This window comes from Mesoplodon densirostris, chromosome 7, assembly GCF_025265405.1.
Source record: "Mesoplodon densirostris isolate mMesDen1 chromosome 7, mMesDen1 primary haplotype, whole genome shotgun sequence".
NCBI lineage: Eukaryota > Metazoa > Chordata > Mammalia > Artiodactyla > Ziphiidae > Mesoplodon > Mesoplodon densirostris.
In genome coordinates this window covers 12,546,488-12,565,662 of record NC_082667.1, presented here as the reverse complement: position 1 = coordinate 12,565,662, position 19,175 = coordinate 12,546,488, and the positions used below count along the sequence as shown (strand labels likewise).

Below are 19,175 nucleotides of genomic sequence, written 5' to 3'. Positions count from 1 at the left end.
CTTTGCTTTTCTCCCTCAGTTGAGTCGTGGGGACAGCTTGAAGGAGCCAACCTCAATTGCGGAGAGCAGCCGTCATCCCAGCTACCGTTCAGAGCCGAGCTTGGAGCCAGAGAGCTTCCGTTCTCCCACCTTTGGCAAAAGCTTTCACTTTGATCCACTGTCCAGTGGCTCACGCTCCTCCAGCCTCAAGTCAGCCCAGGGCACAGGCTTTGAGCTGGGCCAGTTGCAGTCCATTCGTTCCGAGGGCACAACCTCCACCTCCTATAAGAGCTTGGCCAACCAGACACGTAATGGAAGCCTATCTTACGACAGTCTGCTCACTCCTTCAGACAGCCCTGATTTTGAGTCCGTGCAGGCAGGGCCTGAGCCAGACCCACCTTTAGGCTACACCTCTCCCTTCCTGTCAGCCCGGCTGGCCCAGCAACGGGAAGCCGAGAGGCACCCACGTTTGGTGCCAACCGGCCCAACGCACCGAGAGCCCTCACCAGTCCGGTACGACAATCTGTCGCGCCATATTGTGGCCTCCCTCCAGGAACGAGAGAAGCTGCTACGCCAGTCACCCCCACTCCCAAGCCGTGAGGAAGAACCAGGCTTGGGGGACTCAGGCATCCAGTCAACACCAGGCTCAGGCCATGCCCCTCGTACTAGTTCCTCCTCAGATGATTCGAAGAGATCACCCTTGGGCAAGACTCCACTGGGACGCCCAGCTGTCCCCCGTTTTGGCAAGCCAGATGGGCTAAGGGGCCGGGGACTAGGGTCCCCTGAACCAGGCCCAACTGCCCCCTACGTGGGCCGATCTATGTCTTACAGCAGCCAAAAAGCCCCATCTGGTGTCTCTGAGACAGAGGAAGTGGCCTTGCAGCCATTACTGACACCCAAGTAAGTATTGGTCCATCCTGGCCCCCAATGGACTTAAAAGTAGTGTAGTGCCCTGCAGAAGGTATCAGGGCTTCACTTGTACATTTTAGTGCAAGTGGACCCAGGGTTATCCTGCTTGTAAGATAGCCCTTCATTTTCACTCTTATTCCAGCTGCCTTCATGGGCTATTCCTGTTAAGAGACTGAGGATTAATACTTTTTTCTTAGTCCTGTCTTCCTAAAAAGTAACTTATTTGCCTGAGAGTGAAAGGAATAAGTAGAGGAGAGGGAATCAGGCTGCTTGTAAGCAGGGCAGTAAAATAAAAGGGAATCTTTGTGTAAGAAAGTATATATGTAGAAAGCACATTTTTTTCTCTTTTTAACTTTTTAAACTACCTCCTTTTTCGGTGCTGCGTGTCCCACTTCTGACACCTCTCTCTTCTTTTCTTCCCAGAGATGAAGTACAGCTCAAGACCACCTACAGCAAAACCAACGGGCAGCCCAAGAATATAGGCTCAGCCTCCCCTGGCCCAGGCCAGCCACCTCTCAGTAGCCCCACAAGGGGAGGAGTCAAGAAGGTGTCAGGGGTGGGTGGCACCACCTATGAGATTTCGGTGTGAGCTTTGGGCAGCTCCCCTCCCCCACACCTCTGCGCCTACACCAAAGGGCCCCAGGTGGCCACCTTCCTTGCCTCAAGGGGCTCCCCTCCCCTGCATGGACATTTTTTAAACAACCGATTCCAAGAGGATGAGGACATTTTATAAAATGCAGTGGGGTTGGGGAGTTGGAGAGTTGGGGCCCTGAGACTGGGGTAGCAACCCCCTTCACCTTTTAAGACCTTTCCCTTCCTTAACACCTGGACCAGACTCAGTGGACATTTGTGCAATTGCTCACCCTGGAGGGAACCAGATCATTTTTAAACCAGAAATAATTTTTTTTATTATTGTTACGGATTCTATTTTTTTCCTCTTCTGCGTTACCAGGTGTGTGTGTACGTGTATATATATATATATATATAAATATATATATATATATATATAAATAATAAATATCAAAGAAATTATATATCTATCCTGGGATGGGAAAATGAGGGAGGGATATGTATAAGGAGGGGGATTTTACTCTTCCTATTCCTCAGACCAGCAGAAAAAGGGGAGACATCGATCGAACTCTTCCTTTTCCCCGTGGTTCCCTCTTTGCCCCAGTTACCATCTAAGGAAATAGCACCCCATGTTGTTGGTGCTAAGTGACCAGGAAAGAAACCCAGGGACAGGCGCGTCTGGGTGGGGTTTTGGTCGGAGGAGGGAAGGACCTGGAGAGGAGAGTTTGTTTTCTAGGCTCACTGGCACTTAGTTTCCCCAGGGAAGGGGTCACAGCCCCATGACTTTGGTGGTGGTGGTGGGGAGATCAGGACAAGAGCTTGGCTGAGCTCCAGAAACAATATTGGATAATCCCCCCTTCTTGGGGGAGAGGGATTATGGTGGGCTGCTTCAACTGGCCCCTCAAAGCCTTCCCCCAACTCACACGGTTGACATTATTTTTAAAATTCAAGGCCGGGAGAGAAGAATCCAAAAAGCAATATTTCTCATCACATGCCAAAAACGGGATAGAGAGAAGGAGTGGCAGGTCTAGGCCCCTCCAGTTGTCCCTTGGGGGTTACCCCTCAGCCCACCTCAGTATGGTGCTGGGTAGAGGGGATACCTGGGTTCTAACCTTTAAGTAGGGGAGACCCCAGCCTCTAAACAGAAGCCCTTTTATTTTTTATTCTGATTAGCCATTTTAAACCAACAAGGAATAAAAAGAAATCCTGATCTAACCAGTTCCCCCTGACTTGTGTTATTTTGTGTGGTTAAGGCAGGGTGAATGATCTCTGATGGGAAGTTAGTTACAAGGAGAACCTCATAAGTGTCTCTGGTCCTGGTCCATCTTTAAGCAGGACTATAGTGAAAATAACCACTTAAAACAAGAGGTCCTGTTTTTATTTCAGTGATTTAAATGTTTCAGAAAAAGGTCTTTTGTAACCACCAAAACTTGTCATTTCAAAGCTTAGAGAGCTCTTGACTTTTGCCACAGTTGTTCTTTAATACAGAATTTTGTCTCTGGAAAATAAAGCTCATTTTGGATGTAGTCAAAGGTGAGCCGGTGGATGATCACAGGATGAAAGCCTGTTAAAGGCAGATAGACTAGAGGGATATATGGGTGGCAGTCTGACATCTCATATTGTCTCTTCCGTTTGTCGAAAGCAAAAGGCTGTGCCCTAATTTTAAAAAGGCACCCTCAGATACTAAATCTCAGAAAACTGGCCTGAACCCTTTATTTTCACTGTCCATAACTTAAGTATATAAACTCTTGCTCTGAAATCCTAGTTAAAACGAGCTGAATGAGTGGTTTTCCACCTGCTGATCTAGGTGAACAATCTTGGCTCACGGCAACCTGTTCTGTGTCAAACTGAGCTTAAAGTCAGATTACATTAGCTTGTTTTCTCATGGATGTTTCGGGTTATCTGGCCTGCTGCAAAGACTGAAGGGATTTATTTTACATTTTGCTAGTTTAGGCTACCTTTATTTTTGCTGTCTTAGAAATGTTTTCACATTGGCCAAGTAATTTCATTGTCTTAAGGAATGGGGCAGGTCAAAAGTTCTTATTATAAAGAGAAGCATTTACCTTTGCTTGCCAGAGGTTTATTTCAAAAAATGATAGGCTTGGGCCTCCCTGGTGGCGCAAGTGGTTGGGAGTCCGCCTGCCGATGCAGGGGATACGGGTTCGTGCCCCGGTCTGGGAGGATCCCATGTGCCGCGGAGCGGCTGGGCCCGTGAGCCATGGCCGCTGAGCCTGCGCGTCCGGAGCCTGCGCGTCCGGAGCCTGTGCTCCGCAACGGGGGAGGCCACAACAGTGAGAGGCCCGCATACCGCAAAAAAAAAAAAAAAAAAAAAAAAAAAAAATGATAGGCTTGACCAAGAAGCAACCTTGCTGAAATACGTTGGTAACTGTGGGTGCTTCTTCCATTGGCTACTCTGTTTCAACACAAAATGGACCCAGAACACAGCTGAGCCCTACGTGAATCCGCTCCTTGAGAGAGAGCCTGAAGATCATCCAGGTTACTGGTTCTCAACATCACAGGCAGAGTGTTACGTGTCTGCTGTGGAAAGGTATCAGCAAGCTCTGCCTCGCCTTTGGACCATGTTCCCCCATCTCATTTTGGTTGTTTCCCTGCCTACTGATGAGATGATGTAATACAAGACCCCAATCCCCTCAGACCTTAGCATGCCTTGGCTTAAACCCTGACTCTCATAGAAAGGCACTTACCTCTTAACGGGCAGCCACACTTCAGCCAGTTTGATAAATGCAATTTTAAGAAAATAAAAATCCTAAAAAATCAGATAAAGTCCTAAATCAGACAAACGGCACAAAAGAGATGAAAAGAAAGCTTCCTGGGAGAGGAAGAGATGTCCATGAGAAAGCAAACTGGGCTGAGGCTTACAAAAGCATAGCCCTTCTCTCTTACAACGTGTTCATCTTAACTGAGCACAGCAGAAGCTGGCTTCTGTCCCAGCTGCAGGGGATGCTCCCAAGGCGGTGACCAAGAGCCTGGAAGGCAGCTTTTGTCAGTGGGTTCAGTACAGCAGGAAGGTCCTCCTGGCAGAGTCCCCTGGTCCTGCTAGCGGAGGCTGCTGCTGCTGCTGGCCTGAGAGCTGCCCACGCCTGGGTGGTCAGGGCTGTGTCGGTTCTGGGGAAGAAAAGTGAGCAAGAGTAAGAGAGCCAGACTCCACCTAGGATGAGTGAGATGGGAAAACTCACCGGGCTGCAGACACCAGCCGCTCCCATACCTTCTTTTTCTTCTTCTCTTTCTTCTTCCGTTTCCGTTCAGGATCCTCTTCTTTTTTCTTTTTCTTCTTCTTGTGATCTGAATCAGATGGTGTTTCTGTAGGAGAGATGAGGAGCCTATCACCTGTCGAGCTCAAAATTCTCCACCGCCGTAAGTCTGAAGACTAGAGGAAGACCCCTAGTCGAGGGCAACTGCTTTTCTTCAAATGACCAGAAAGGATTTGGAGGCACTGCTTAAGCTCCTGTCCCAAGTTCCTACTTGCCCAGGAGACCCACGTTATGTCAATTTCTTCTTTAAGGAGAATCTGGGAGTCCAGGGCTCATAAGGAATTTGACTGGGTTTTTAACTGAGGAAGGTCAAAACAGATTCAGAACGTCCGGTTTTCTGGCTTTGAAGAGAACCACTTCTTACCTGGGGGGACCGGATCCTGGGTACGGCTCTGTTTGTGCTTCTGCTTATTCTTCTTCTTGGGAGGCTGAATGTGCATCAGACGACACTGCTCTGGCAACTGAAGGAACCAAAGGAAGGTCCAGGTGAGCAGAGGGAGGAAATCCCCTGCTCCCATCATCTGTTCTGCTCAGTAAGTTACGAAGGAACAGAGGTAGACAGAAAAACCACCTCCGTGCCTTTCAGGCCTCCCCATGAGGGGACTCACCGGGCCTGTGTGGAGGCGGAAGCCAGCCAGCATGGTCCCTGTGATAGGATTAAAAGAGCCACCAAGAATAGGGGGCTTCTCAATGAGGGAGCGGAGGCTGCTGTTGTCATGGGAACCAGGCAGATCAATCATCCCTGGCAGGTCAGGCAGGAAGTTACTTAGCTTCTCCTTCACTTTCTTCCCACAGAATTTATTATAGGCATGTTCCAGGTTGTAGTGTGTGATCAGGTTAGTGCTGCCTGTCAGCTCTGTGCTGCCTGGAAGATACAGGGAGAATAATCATAAGAAAAATTAGTACCAAGAGGAGAGAATTTTTTTTTAAGTCATTGACCCAGAAGGGAAAGTAAATCTTTTAAGTGAGAATTACCCAAATAAATAAATACAAGTTATTTTTAAAGTAAGAAATAGCAAAAGTAGGGCTTCCCTGGTGGCGCAGTGGTTAAGAATCTGCCTGCTAATGAGCAGGGGACACAGGTTCGATCCCTGGTCCAGGAAGATCCCACATGCTGCGGAGCAACTAAGCCCATGCGCCACAACTACTAAGCCTGCGCGCCACAACTACTGAAGCCCACGCACCTAGAGCCCGTGCTCCGCGACAAGCCACTGCAATGAGAAGCCCGCGCACCGCAACGAAAAGTAGCCCCGCTCGGCACAACTAGAGAAAAGCCCGCACGCAGCAACAACGACCCAACGCAGCCAAAAATAAATAAATAACTTTATTTAAAAAGTAAGAAATAGCAAAAGTAAATAACATACAATAAACACTAAAAACATAATACTATAGAATGGTAGGTTGGAATGCGAAGGAGAAAAAATAGGCAAAAATCCAAATAGGGCAGCAGTGGAAACTGCTTTAACCCAATGAAGGATACACTCGGACTAACCAGAGTAATAACTTACATGACGCTTATACTCTGTGCTAAGCACTGTGCACTGTTCTGTGTTTCATAAATGTACTAATGAGAATTTATACTTTTGGCCATGACCAGAATAATATAACCTCACAGCTGAGCTACAACCAAACTTAGGGTCAAATATGACCCAGTGGCTTGAGTGTCTTGCTTCCTTTTTTTTTTTTTTTTTTTTTTTTAAACTAGCAAGAAACACTAATCACCTTTACAGAGAAAAACAGATTTTTCTAGCTACTGCTGCATAACTTTTGTTACCACCATCTTTAGTCTTCCTAATAATACCAAATATGATAGCTTTGCCTAGAAGAAAGAAATGTTTGATTAGAAGCTGGGCAACTAGACTTCTAATCCTAGCCGTCCTCTATGTCTCAGTTTCCGCTTATCTATGGAATGGGGTAAAAGCTACCTTAATTACACAATTTTTTTTAAGGTTCAAATGAAAACATATTGAAAAGTATAAAGTATTATATAAATGGAAGGCATTATTAGTATAAACATTTCACGGCTGGCTTTTTTGAAAGAATACAAACTTATGAGTAATTTAACTAGGGTCCAGTGGCGAGGGTAGAAATATCTAGCCTACAATTTCATGTATAGTTATGATGAACACTCAGGGTACAAATGACAGAAGTGACTTGTTTATAATCATTCACTTGATAAAACTCAGGTTCTGAGCTATGAGCCCGCTGAGGACAGAGAAAATGCCTTGTTCATTCACGGACCACTGGTGCTCAGCACACATTCAATGAACAATGTATTTTTCCTCCCCACCTTCAGGCCTTACGTTATTCTTTTCCTTTGTCTTCCCAAGCCAAATATCTCAGAAGAGTGGTCCACGGTAAGGGAAGGAGACTCAGTGCCCCGGTACTTCTCATAACTCAGCACTGCTTCCTGCCATTAAGAGCATCCTGATTTTTTCCCTCTCTGTCAGCTCTCCTTCCAGATGATTATTCTCAAGGCTCAGGTGAAAAGGCACTCTGTGCTTTTTTGTAAATTCTTCAACTTAAGAGTCCATCCAACTTTCTGTTTTGCCCATCAGTTCTATGAAGATGACTTATAAATCTCTCTTCTTCAGTTTCCTCTCCTGAAAACTAATCTTCCATTTCCAACATTGTCTTAGTTAATTCACTGCAGATTTAATTTTTTTTTTTAACTCCAAATCTTCCCCACCTCACTCATGGTTCCTTTATTCTAGTACATGGCACCCACATTCTCCAGATATCTTTAGAAGCAGTACTCAGTTCAAATATCTCAATGCTTTCCTATTCCCTCAGGAAAAAGCTCAAATTCTTTTGACTGTCACTCACGGTTAAACACATCTTACTGTAACTTAGCTTTGGGGCCTGACCAACTGCTACTCCCCTATGTAAAATTTCTGATCCATCCAAACGGGTATCCATCACCTCCTGAAAAAAATACCCCTCATATTGTTTCCTTTTAGAAAATTTCTTTTAGAAAAATTGACCTAATTATAGGAAAATTCTTCCTAATTTTCCTCACCAGTATGAATTCTTCGAAGTCCAGCTAAAGTGACAACTTATTCTTGCTGTCACGTTGAACAACAAGAAACACATTTTGAAAAGCATTACGCAGTTCTTAGTTGTATGTGAGGCATGACCAGAAAATAATGACATTGATCCTGACAAGAAATAACAGTCACTACTTTATCTTTAAACGACATACTTTTCATTCTTAAGTAAAATTAGCTGCTTAAAAGCAAGGACCAAACTTACTGATCTCTATCCCCTTCTCATCACATGCTCCCTTTTTACACACCCAGTGTTTGCCCAGAACGGATAGTCAATATCTATCAAGTGATTGATGTAAATAGGTACTATCAGAACAGGTTAAGGTTAAAGAAACTGCTGGTAGACATCAACCACTAATTAACTAAAGTCAAGTCAACCTCGCTATGCTTCAGGGTTTTCTTTTTAAGATTTAAAAAATATTTATTTATTTGTTTGGCTGCGTCGGGTCTTAGTTGCGGCAGGCGGGATCTTCGTTGCCGTGCGCGGGGCCTCAATAATTGCGGCGCGTGGGCTTAGTTGCCCAGCAGCATGTGGGATCTTAGTTTCCCGACCAGGGACTGAACCTGCATCCCCTTCATTGGAAGGCGGATTCTTAACCACTGGACCAGCAGGGAAGTCCTTGCTTCAGTTTTTTCAACTATAAAATGCAGATAACAATGCCTATCTCAAGGGACTATTTAAGTATTAAATACTATAATATAAATAACTGCACTGTGAACCTCAAAGTCTGTAACAATATTCATTATTATTTCTCTCAGCTCTTGATGTAGCAGTAGGACTTGGGATGAACTAAAAGGCATCCTGGAGACTTAACACATCCAGAATGACTCTTGAGGACCTCCCTGGTGGTCCAGTGGTTAAGAATCCGCCTGCCAATGCAGGGGACACGGGCTCGAGCCCTGATCCGGGAAGATCCCACATGCCGCGGAGCAACTAAGCCCGTGCGCCACAACTACTAAGCCTGAGCTCTAAAGCCCACGAGCCACAACTATTGAGCCCGCGCGCCTAGAGCTCGTGCTCCGCAACAAGAGAAACCACCGCAATGAGAAGCCCGCGCACCGCAACGAAGAGTAGCCCTCGCTCGCCGCAACTAGAGAAAGCCCGCGCGCAGCAACGAAGACCCAACGCAGCCAAAAATAAATAAGTAAAATAAATAAATTAAATAAATTAATTAAAAAAAATTCTAATCACTTCCAACAGATGAGGAAACGCCGAGGCCCAGAGAAGGAAGAAAGGCAACACGCCCCAAACCAACAGGAAGTTTGAGGCAGATTTGAAACTAAGTTCGCAAGGATATTAAATCAAAACTCTCAAGTTGCAAACTCAAACTCTGGATAATTTTTAGGGAGCCATAAACCACTGTCAGGGACAGGGGCACGACAGAGCGTGAAAGGTGGTCACGGATATCCACTCTTCTCATTCCCAATCCATCCCAAGAATTCATGTCATCCCTTTGCTTCTGAATCCTCAGAGTCCTCTCTGATATACAGCTCTGGAATCCCCACACGCGTCGCCTACTTTACCCCTCACCTCCGCCAGCCGGCTGAGAGCCACGCCCATTCCCTCCTCACTATGATCTGACTGGCTGGCTTTGGCCAGGCCTCGTACTCACCTGGCAGCTCCCGCATTAGGTAGAAGGGGCCACAACCTGCCGCTGACTTGTCAGCGCCGGAAGGGGCCGAGGCCGCGGTTGGGGGCGGGGCGGGGCCGGGCCCTCCACCCGGAGGAGGAGGCGGTGGGGGTGGAGGTTTTCCAGCTCCGAAGCCGAGTGAGGTTGGGGGCGGCGGTGGGTCAGCCTGAGCCCCGAACAGCGCCGTGAAATTCTCCATCGTCCCCTCTGCCCCGGCGATGTCCCGGCGTCTGGCGTTAATGATTTTCATTGGTCAATCTTTTCCCGGGGTACCGCCCCCTTTCTCCAGGAGCCTCTTACCATTGGATTCCCTCGGGCCCTGCCTACCCTCTTCCGTTAACTACTTCCGGCGCCTTCTGAGAACTTTCCGGAAGTATTACCTACCTTTATTAAATTCTCCTCCTACCTCCGTTCTCCACTGTCGTATATTCAATAATATGACACGTAGAAAAAGCGACAGCTAGGTTAGCCAATAAAGTATCAAATCCCTTTCTCAGTTTTTACCTGCCGTAGAGGCCAATCAGAGATCTAATTCCGGGTCCAGAGGCGGTGCATCCGACATTGGGCCCAATGGAAGCCTCAATGGTGGGAGAGGCGGGACCAGACCTACGGACGCCGAAGAGCGGTCGGCGCCCCAAGGGCCGGAAAGATGGCGGTCCTGGCACCTTTAATTGCTCTAGTGTTTTCGGTGCCGCGACTTTCACGATGGCTGGCCCGACCTTACTACCTTCTGTCAGCCCTGCTCTCTGCTGCCTTTCTACTCGTGAGGAAGCTGCCCCCTGTCTGCCACAGTCTCCCTACGCAACGCGAAGACGGTAACCCGTGTGACTTTGACTGGGTGAGCGACCCCCGCCTTAGGACCCCGCGACCTTGACTGTCCCTGCCCCTGCCCCTGTGATTGCATCCGGGAGCCCCGAGGTTTACCTTTTTGAGAACATCTGAGGTTCCGAGCCTCTAGCGGACTTAACAGACTATTAGGAGTGTAGGGCGTGGATCGTCATCGAGCCTAAACCTCTTGTTTAGGATGGGAAAACATCCGGTTAGCCTGCACAACAGCCTAAGTCTTCTGCCTTTTGAGTCCAAGCTCCTTTCCATCTCACAGTTCATAGTCGACAACAGACCTACCCAAACTAGGCAAGTACACTGTTTTCCAGTGCTGCTCATTATGTAAAGCCTTTTGAGGAACCAGTGAGTTAAACAAGGCAAGTAGTATTCTCGTTTTATTGATGAAGAAATTGATCTAGGCGTGGTTAGGCGACTTGTCCAAGGTCACACAACTAGTGAGTGACTAGGACTTGAAACCACTCTTCGGCCATGGTACCAGCACGCTCTGTCAGCCATTGCTTAATTCAGTTAACAGTTACAGAGTGAGGACTGTTAATGCTAGGCACTGTGCTGCATCCTGGGGATGTAAAAATGAATAAAATTGTTAGGACTATTGAAATGGAATTGTAAAAAAATACATTGCAGAGAAATCTATCCCAAGCCTCTTGCAGTATTCCCTGAGCTGGAGTGGAGGGACCACTCAGAAAAATAAGTTGAAGCTCTCTGACCTCTGCTGTGTAGACGCATCTGTGTTCTGAGAAAGGAGGATCACCTGAGTTTTTGTCCTTTTTTCAAGGCCCCAAAATGAGTCTTGACCTTTAACAGAACCCCCTTCCTTACTTTTATTCTCTATCCCTTGTTTACTTTTTCATATTTCCTCTGTCCTTTCCCAGTGTTATTAATTAGCTCAAATGTAGCCATGCTACTTCAAAAGATTCTATTTTTATCTATACCACTTTAACCAAAATGAGACTCAAACATATAAGTGGATAGTAATAAAGATTTTAATAAAAGGAGGGACCTTTTATACAATAAATTTCTCTGTATACTCTTGTCTTAATTATGTGCAAAATACTGTAAGGTTTTATATTTTTATATTACTCTGTTATGTTTTTTGTTTTTAAACTATGTAGGGTTTATGGCCAGTGTTTGTTTTCCTGGAAAATCTGTGTTTTGCTGATTTACCTTGGTGATTTGGAAGTTAGAATATAAGGTAAATAATGTTAGCAATAACGGGTAAACTTAAAAATTTCAGTGGCTTAACAGAATAAAAGTTTATTTCTGTTTTATTAAATAAAAAGAAAGAATCAAGTATTTTGCTTTTCCTTTACATACTGTCAGAGTAACCAAATAATTGATATAGAAAAATTTGAGCTAATACAGAAGGAGTGATAGCATTTAAAAGTCATGTAGCATTCTCTAATGAAATAATAAATCTAGACAATGATCATCTAAAGCCATCAAATGAAAGGTTGCTATGTCCTCTGAAGTGATTCAGTAGGGAGTACCTAGCACCTCCTATGATGTATTTTTGGCAAAAGATTTGGATTTCATTGTATTCACATCTCTAGATTTCATTACCATTTTACAAGAAATATGGGAAATAGAGGATCATCATCGTCAGAACACATACCATGAGTATGCAAGCAGCCAAATCCAAGAAAGTCAGAAAGTTGACAGTGCAAATGACTCAAGGTCTTCAACAGATAAATAGCCTGGGATAAAAAGGAAGAGCAGGTATCCTTTAGAGATTAAAGAAGACCAAAGAAACACATTGGCCAAATGCAATTTGTGGTTCTTGCTTGCTTGTTCCTGATTTGAACAAACAACTGTACAAAGTTGTACAAAATCTAATACTTTGTTCTTTGAATTTGAATAAGGGCCAGGTATTAGATAGCAATAAGTAATTATTGTTAATTTTGTTAGGTATGATGATGGTATTTTGGTTTGTTTTAAAAAAGTTCTTGGGACTTAACTTGGTGGCGCAGTGGTTAAGAATCCACAAGCCAGTGCAGGGGACACGGGTTCAATCCCTGGTCCGGGAAGATCCCACATGCCGTGGAGCAGCTAAGCCTCTGTACCACAACTACTGAGCCCACATGCCACAACTGCTGAAGCCCGCATGCCACAACTACTGAAGCCCGCGCACCTAGAGCCTGTGCTCCACAAGAGAAGCCACCGCAATGAAAAGCCCACACACCGCAATGAAGAGTGGCCCCCACTTGCTACAACTAGAGAAAGCGCATGTGCAGCAATGAAGACCCAGTGCAGCCAAAAATAAATAAATAAATGAATAAAAATTTTTTAAAAAGTTCTTATCCGTAAGCAATACATACTGAAGTATTTACAGGTGAAATGATGTAGTTGGAATTTGCTTTAAGTTTCTCCAGCAAAAGAAATGGGTAGCATAGATGAAATTGAACCATATTGGCAAAATATTACTATTGAAGCTGAGTAATAGGGGTTTATTAAGGTATCGTAGGGGTCAGAAAAGAATTTTCCTTTTACCCTTCTGAGGTCTTGCCTGAGACCCCCTAATAAAAGACAGATTAAAGACAATTAGGGCTTCCCTGGTGGCACAGTGGTTGGGAGTCCGCCTGCCGATGCAGGGGGCGCGGGTTCGTGCCCCGGTCCGGGAGGATCCCACATGCCGTGGAGCAGCTGGGCCCGTGAGCCATGGCCTCTGAGCCTGAGCGTCCGGAGCCTGTGCTCCACAACCGGGGAGGCCGCGACAGTGAGAGGAAAAACCAATTTTTTTTAAGACAATTAAAATACAAACAAGTTTATTAACATGTATAACTTGTATACAAGGGCGATACCCAGGGAAAAATCAGTAACTCAAAGAGGTGGCTTCCAGCTTATATGGCATCTTCAACAAAGAACACTAAGTTTGTGGAGAAATGACAGGATGAAGGAAAGAGTTTTAGGCTTGCGAGAGCAGAAAACTGTGGAAAGGTAAACGAAAGGTAGATAAAGGCTAGTTTGTCATGTAGATTCCTCTGGTGCTGTCTCCAGGCTGATAGGATCTAAAGTTATCTCCCCTGATTAGTTTTGTTCTTGGTAGAGGTTGGAGGGATACCTTTGAGAATTTGTGTCCTACCTTTCGACAAATAGGTAGAGGGCACGGAGCTTTTCTTTATTCTACTTCTTCTGAATTGCCTTTAGACTCAAAATAATCCTTATGTCAAAGTGGCATATTTTGGGGTAGCATATTTTGCTACCTTCAGTATCCTCTCTGCTTTTGTGTATGTTTGAAAATGTCCTTAATAAAAAGCTTGAAAACAATGAATAAACAAGTGAACAACCAAGGGGGCTCAGGTTTATATAGTTATTCTGGAACCCTGTCTCATGCTGTCTTCAACTGATGGCCTTAAGACCCTTCCAGCATCATCAAGCCAGCAGATGAAGAAAGAAAGCTGGACTGCAAGGGTATACATACCCTTTCTTAACCACCTGGGCACAGAAGTGGCACATCACTTCCATTCACATTCCATTTAGAAGTACTAGTCACACAGTTCTCCCTAGATGCAAGGAGGGAGTCTACCTGCAGTATGCCCAGGAGAAAAAGGAAATAAGGTTTGGAGTATACATGGCCAGTCTTTACCACAGACCCATTCTCTATCTTTAGAGTATATTCCTTTTAGTCCTATCTCTGCTCTCCTGATTGGCCATACTTCCCTTTTTATTTTTATTTTTATTTTTTTTGTGGTACGCGGGGCCTCCTACTGTTGTGGCCTCTCCCGTTGCAGAGCATAGGCTCCGGATGTGCAGGCTCAGTGGCCATGGCTCACGGGCCCAGCCGCTCCGCGGCATGTGGGATCTCCCCGGACCGGGGCTCGAACCCGTGTCCCCTGCATCTGCAGGCGGACTCTCAACCACTGCGCCACCAGGGAAGCCCGCATACTTCCCTTTTTAAATTCATCTTTCCATAATTATAAGTGCCAATTCTAAACCAACTTCATTCTTGAAAACTCTTACTAATTTCTACTCGGATGTAATATTTAGTAAGGTCTGTCACATTCCCTACCCCACACTTTACATGTTCATTTCTAAATCCAGTCAGTTGCTTTCTGTTGGAGGTTGAGGCTAAAAACCTAAGTCCCTGATTGCTAGCTGTAAATCGCAGTTAATTGGTTCTGTCTGAAGTAAAGATTTGGATCCCTGTATTATAAACAGAAAGGTATGGAAAGCCTCAGACCCTCCCCCTGTACTTTCTCTCACAAAGTCCTTGTTACTCTTCATTGTAGTCTTTACTCTTTGAAATTATGTCATGTTTATCGTCTGTCTCACTCATTCACACGGAGCTTACATTCTAGAAGGTGAGAAAGAACAGTAAGCCAGCCAAGGGTACTGAAAACGATATATTTTTTTTCTTTTTTTTTTGCGGTACGCGGGCCTCTCCCTGTTGTGGCTTCTCCCGTTGCGGAGCACAGGCTCCGGATGCGCAGGCCCAACGGCAATGGCTCACGGGCCCAGCCGCTCTGCGGCATGTGGGATCTTCCCGGACCGGGGCACGAACCCGTGTCCCCCGCATCTGCAGGCAGACTCCCAACCACTGCACCACCAGGGAAGCCCTGAAAACGATCTTCGAGAGCTTTGAAAGGCCTCCTTCAGCTCTCAAATTGTATTAAAGGTGCATGGATTATCACTATGAATATTAGGTGGAGAGGAATGGTTTAACTTAAATGAAAACAAATGGAATAACCATATGTTGTATTAATGGAATATTACTGAGAAAGTTTACCTGGAAAAGTTTTATTTTACCAGGGTCACACTGAGTTGATTGTAATATCTACAGTTTTATACCATATACTTTATAATAAACTCTTTCATACTCATCTTATTTAATCCTCACAGCCCCATTTTGAAATATTCAGTCAAAGAAACCGAAGCTCAGAGGTTAAGTGCTTTGCTGAAGGGCACCAGCCAGTTTGTGGCAGGGATAGAACTGGAATCTAGATCTTCTGACTGGTGTTTTCCCCACTACACCTTAGCTGACTCCAGTTATTTCTCTATGGTTACCATTCCCAGTATGGATCTCTGTTGGTTTTTATTACATATTTGGCTCCCTTGCTCACCCAAATCATTTCTGTTCATGGCATTCCTGTCACTCTGATTCTGTTCCAGAGAGAAGTAGAGATCCTGATGTTCCTCAGTGCCATTGTAATGATGAAGAACCGCAGATCCAGTAAGTGTAGCCTGCTTCTCTGTCTCTCAAGATTAGGACTAGTGACTTCTGAGGTGCTTTCATCCATGTTATGAGAGGGGCGTTATTTGGTGAACTTGTCCCTCATTCCGTGCCAAGGCTGAATCTGATCTTGGACTTTTTTTTTTTTTTTTTGCGGTACGTGGGCCTCTCACTGTTGTGGCCTCTCCCGTTGCGGAGCACAGGCTCCGGACACGCAGGCTCAGCGGTCATGGCTCATGGGCCCAGCCGCTCCGCGGCATGTGGGATCTTCCTGGACCGGGGCATGAACCCGTGTCCCCTGCGTCGGCAGGCGGACTCTCAACCACTGCGCCACCAGGGAAGCCCAATCTTGGACTTTTATCCTCTTCCCCATCTCCCATTTCAAAGTACTCCAGGAAGAGGGGCAAATAATAGGTCATAGGAGCATGCAGCCCAGCCTGACCTGTGACATCTCTGTGTTTCAGTCACCGTGGAGCAACATATCGGCAACATCTTCATGTTTAGTAAAGTGGCCAATGCAATTCTTTTCTTCCGCCTGGATATTCGGGTGGGCCTGCTTTATCTCACACTCTGCATAGGTAAGGAGACCGCAAGACTTGGTTGTGGGAACCAAATTCCATCCCCGAACTAGGTTCTCCATAACCTTCTGCCATATCTTATACCTAATTAATTATGTGTGAGCCTCAGATGATAAGAATCTACAGAGATTTTAAGAGGAAGGGAATGTGTCTGTGTATGTCCACAAAATGCACTCTTTGGTGCTTGAAATCTTTGAGTTGCTTTGAAAGTAAATCCCCTGCCCAAGGCCTTATATGTTTCCTGTGACAACTTTTTTCTGTGTTTAGTGTTCCTGATGACATGCAAACCCCCATTGTATATGGGCCCTGAGTACATCAAGTACTTCAATGATAAAACCATTGATGTGAGTACTCTTTCTCCCTCTGTTTCTTGGGTCCCTTGTGGGTGATTTTGTAGTTGTGCTCTCTACTCACTAGGAGGAACAACAGTGCTTCAGAATGGAAGTCAAGGGCACTCATTCACTGTGGGATCTAGAGGAGAGGTATAGGGAAGCCAGGATGAGGAATTAGGTGCTAAAGTCTGAATCTTTCCAGGAGCCCGTGTAATCCGGTTCACTGTTTGTTCTCTGTGTGTGACAGGAAGAGCTGGAGCAGGACAAGAGGGTCACTTGGATCGTGGAGTTCTTTGCCAATTGGTCTAATGACTGCCAGTCATTTGCTCCTATCTACGCTGACCTCTCCCTCAAGTGAGTAGGACAAAGGGAGGGATGGCAGAAATTATACCTTCCCTCTCATTGTTTTTGGCCTTGATTTTTGCATACTGCAACCAAAGGCACTCCCACCCCCACCCCCAAATATCTGTACTTCTACTTCATTGATTCATTCTGTCTTCTTTCACCATGTTAAATAATATATTCTTCTCAGGTACAACTGTACAGGGTTAAATTTTGGGAAGGTGGACGTTGGACGCTACACTGATGTTAGTACACGGTACGTGAGGGCCTGGGCAGGGGATCATTCAGAGTGATATACACAGATGCATTTACAGAGTACCTTCTGGGCCCTGTAGGTACAAAGTGAGCATGTCACCCCTCACCAAGCAGCTCCCCACCCTGATCCTATTCCAAGGGGGAAAGGAGGTCATGCGGCGGCCACAGATTGACAAAAAAGGACGAGCTGTCTCTTGGACTTTCTCTGAGGTATATGAAAGAGTGGGCAAGTTTTGGGAGGAGGGTGTGGAACAGTAGGTAAGTTTTAGAGCCTAACCTGGGTTTAATTCCTAGTTCTGCTACTTGCCCATAAGCTTTGAGAGTGTGGACTAGTTATTAGACCTCATTCGTGAGTTCACTTAGCAGATTTATACTGTTTCTATCATGTGCAAGACATGCTAGTACTGAGCAACAATTATTTGTTGAGATTTAGTCTCAGTGGTTCTTGTACCTATAGTCTTTTTCCTTGGCAGTACATTGGAGATGGTAGCGCTTGGCTCACAGGTTTTGTTTTGCAGGTTACATTAAATAATATAACCATAATTCTTGGCACAGTGACTGGCACATAATATGTAAATATTAGTTGACTTTTCCAGGTACCCACAAAAGGACAGCTGGGTTAGAGTAGATTCCTGTCCTTTGCTTCCTCCTTTCCTAGACTGTGTCTAAATACAATTGACCCTTGAACAAATGGGTTAGAACTGTGTGGGTCTGCTTATGTGGACATTTTTCAATAGTAACTACAGGGCTTCCCTGGTGGCGCAGTGGTTAAGAATCCGCCTGCCAATGCAGGGGACACGGGTTCGAGCCCTGGTCCGGGAAGATCCCATATGCCGCGGAGCAACTAAGCCCGTGCGCCACAACTACTGAGCCTGCGCTCTAGAGCCCGTGAGCCACAACTACTGAGCCCAGGTGCTGCAACTACTGAAGCCCGTGCGCCTAGAGCCCGTGCTCTGCAACAAGAGAAGCCACCGCAACGAGAAGCCCATGCACCGCAACGAAGAGTAACCCCCGTTCGCCACAACCAGAGAAAGCCCGCGCGCAGCAACAAAGACCCAACGCAGCCAACATAAATAAATAAATAAATTTATTTATTTAAAAAAAAAAAAAAGTAACTACAGCACTACACGATCCATGAGGTTGGTTGAAGCCGCCGCACGTGTGCAACCACGGATTCAGAGGAACTGTGGATACGGAAGGCTGACTATAAGTTTTAGGTAGATTTTTGACTGCAAGAAGGGTTGGCGCCCCAACCCCACACCTTTGTTTAAGGGTCAACTGTACTTACTTCCCAGACATAACACCCCCTTCCAACCTGAACCCTGATGTGTGCACCTCTTTTGCGCAGGAGAATGTGATCCGAGAATTCAACTTGAATGAGCTATATCAACGGGCCAAGAAGCTATCAAAGGCTGGAGATAATATCCCCGAGGAGCACCCTGTGGCCCCAGTGCCCACTGCAGTGCCAGATGAGGAGAGCAAGAAGGACAAGTAGGATCCCTGCCTTCAGCACTTCCTCTCCTGTCAATCCCAGGCACCTCTGAGGCCCTGCCCTTTCTGTAGCCACAAGCGTTGCCTGAGGCTTTGGCCGTTTTTTTTTTTTTTTTTTTTTTTTTTTTTTTCCCTGTTTGGCTCTGCCTAGGAGGGGCAGGATATTGCTTCTGACTTTTAAGAGTCATCCAGGGAAATGACAGGTATCCTCCAGGAAGGCCTCTACTGCTGTGGTCTGCTATTTCACTGGAAGGAGGGAAAGATCTTACATGGTGGAGGGGGAAATGCTTTCCTTCCAAGCTTGGGCCAGTGTGTCAACTGCTGTGTGCTGCCCACACATCTCCATCACACTCTGGTTTCATTATTCCTCATAGTGGATATACACAGCCTGCTTAGATTAGATTAAACCCTAACATAACAGGCCAAGATGCAGAGTTAGTGCTAAGATTTTTCCCTCAAGACTCTTGCTTCTTTAAGCCGTTTTGACTTGGTCTGTGGCCTATATTTAAAAACTGTAAGCTTGTCACTGGTCCCAAGGAGAAACCTTTAACCACAGAGTTTTCTCATTGAAGATAGTATTGAATAACCTCCCTATTTTATGGAGATTGGGAGGAAGGGGAATAGAAGTTTGAGACTTCCTTTGTGTGGTGGGCCCTGGAGGAGAAAGCCCCTGGGCAGGGTCTCACTCACCCTCCTAGTCCTCCCCACACCCAGTTGATGGTTTTCCATAATAAAGAGACTGGGACTTACTTTTGA

General features: G+C 45.8%; 3 protein-coding genes across 7 annotated transcripts in view; 2 read left to right on the top strand and 1 right to left on the bottom strand.

The window, feature by feature from the left end:
- Positions 1-2,676, top strand: part of ZDHHC5 (zinc finger DHHC-type palmitoyltransferase 5) — a 23,684-nt gene extending 21,008 nt beyond the window's left edge. For all 3 annotated transcript variants that reach the window (XM_060104861.1, XM_060104862.1, XM_060104863.1), the window contains exons 11-12: positions 20-879; positions 1,312-2,676. In XM_060104861.1, coding sequence (XP_059960844.1) covers positions 20-879; positions 1,312-1,477 — 1,026 coding nt within the window. In that variant the 3' untranslated portion in view covers positions 1,478-2,676. The remainder of the gene's footprint in view (positions 1-19; positions 880-1,311) is intronic.
- Positions 2,613-10,410, bottom strand: MED19 (mediator complex subunit 19). The gene is made up of 6 exons (XM_060104867.1): positions 10,333-10,410; positions 9,391-9,638; positions 5,339-5,595; positions 5,095-5,191; positions 4,685-4,779; positions 2,613-4,584 (listed from the first exon to the last, which is right to left on the bottom strand). Exons 1-6 carry the CDS (start codon positions 10,344-10,346, stop codon positions 4,516-4,518), a joined length of 780 nt encoding a protein of 259 aa, XP_059960850.1. The 5' UTR covers positions 10,347-10,410; the 3' UTR covers positions 2,613-4,515.
- TMX2 (thioredoxin related transmembrane protein 2) lies at positions 10,012-19,175 on the top strand. 3 transcript variants are annotated; one of them, XM_060104865.1, is made up of 9 exons: positions 10,159-10,246; positions 11,367-11,446; positions 15,361-15,421; positions 15,886-15,999; positions 16,267-16,343; positions 16,579-16,685; positions 16,864-16,929; positions 17,009-17,138; positions 18,277-19,175. In XM_060104865.1, exons 3-9 carry the CDS (start codon positions 15,379-15,381, stop codon positions 18,421-18,423), a joined length of 684 nt encoding a protein of 227 aa, XP_059960848.1. In that variant the 5' UTR covers positions 10,159-10,246; positions 11,367-11,446; positions 15,361-15,378; the 3' UTR covers positions 18,424-19,175. The 3 variants fall into 3 exon arrangements, with proteins under 3 accessions (XP_059960847.1, XP_059960849.1, XP_059960848.1); XM_060104864.1 differs by lacking the exon at positions 11,367-11,446 and having other exon boundaries at positions 10,012-10,246; XM_060104866.1 differs by lacking the exons at positions 11,367-11,446; positions 18,277-19,175 and having other exon boundaries at positions 10,012-10,246; positions 16,864-16,918; positions 17,009-17,101.

Coding starts and splice junctions, on each gene's coding strand:
- TMX2 (XM_060104864.1), top strand. CDS start 10,058: ATGGCGGTCCTGGCACCTTTAATTGCTCTAGTGTTTTCGGTGCCGCGA. Junction 15,422..15,885: donor GATGAAGAACCGCAGATCCA/GTAAGTGTAGCC, acceptor TCTGTGTTTCAG/TCACCGTGGAGCAACATATC. Junction 16,686..16,863: donor TACGCTGACCTCTCCCTCAA/GTGAGTAGGACA, acceptor TATTCTTCTCAG/GTACAACTGTACAGGGTTAA.
- MED19 (XM_060104867.1), bottom strand. Junction 4,780..5,094: donor CCAGGATCCGGTCCCCCCAG/GTAAGAAGTGGT, acceptor TCTCTCCTACAG/AAACACCATCTGATTCAGAT. Junction 4,585..4,684: donor AAGAGAAGAAGAAAAAGAAG/GTATGGGAGCGG, acceptor TTTCTTCCCCAG/AACCGACACAGCCCTGACCA.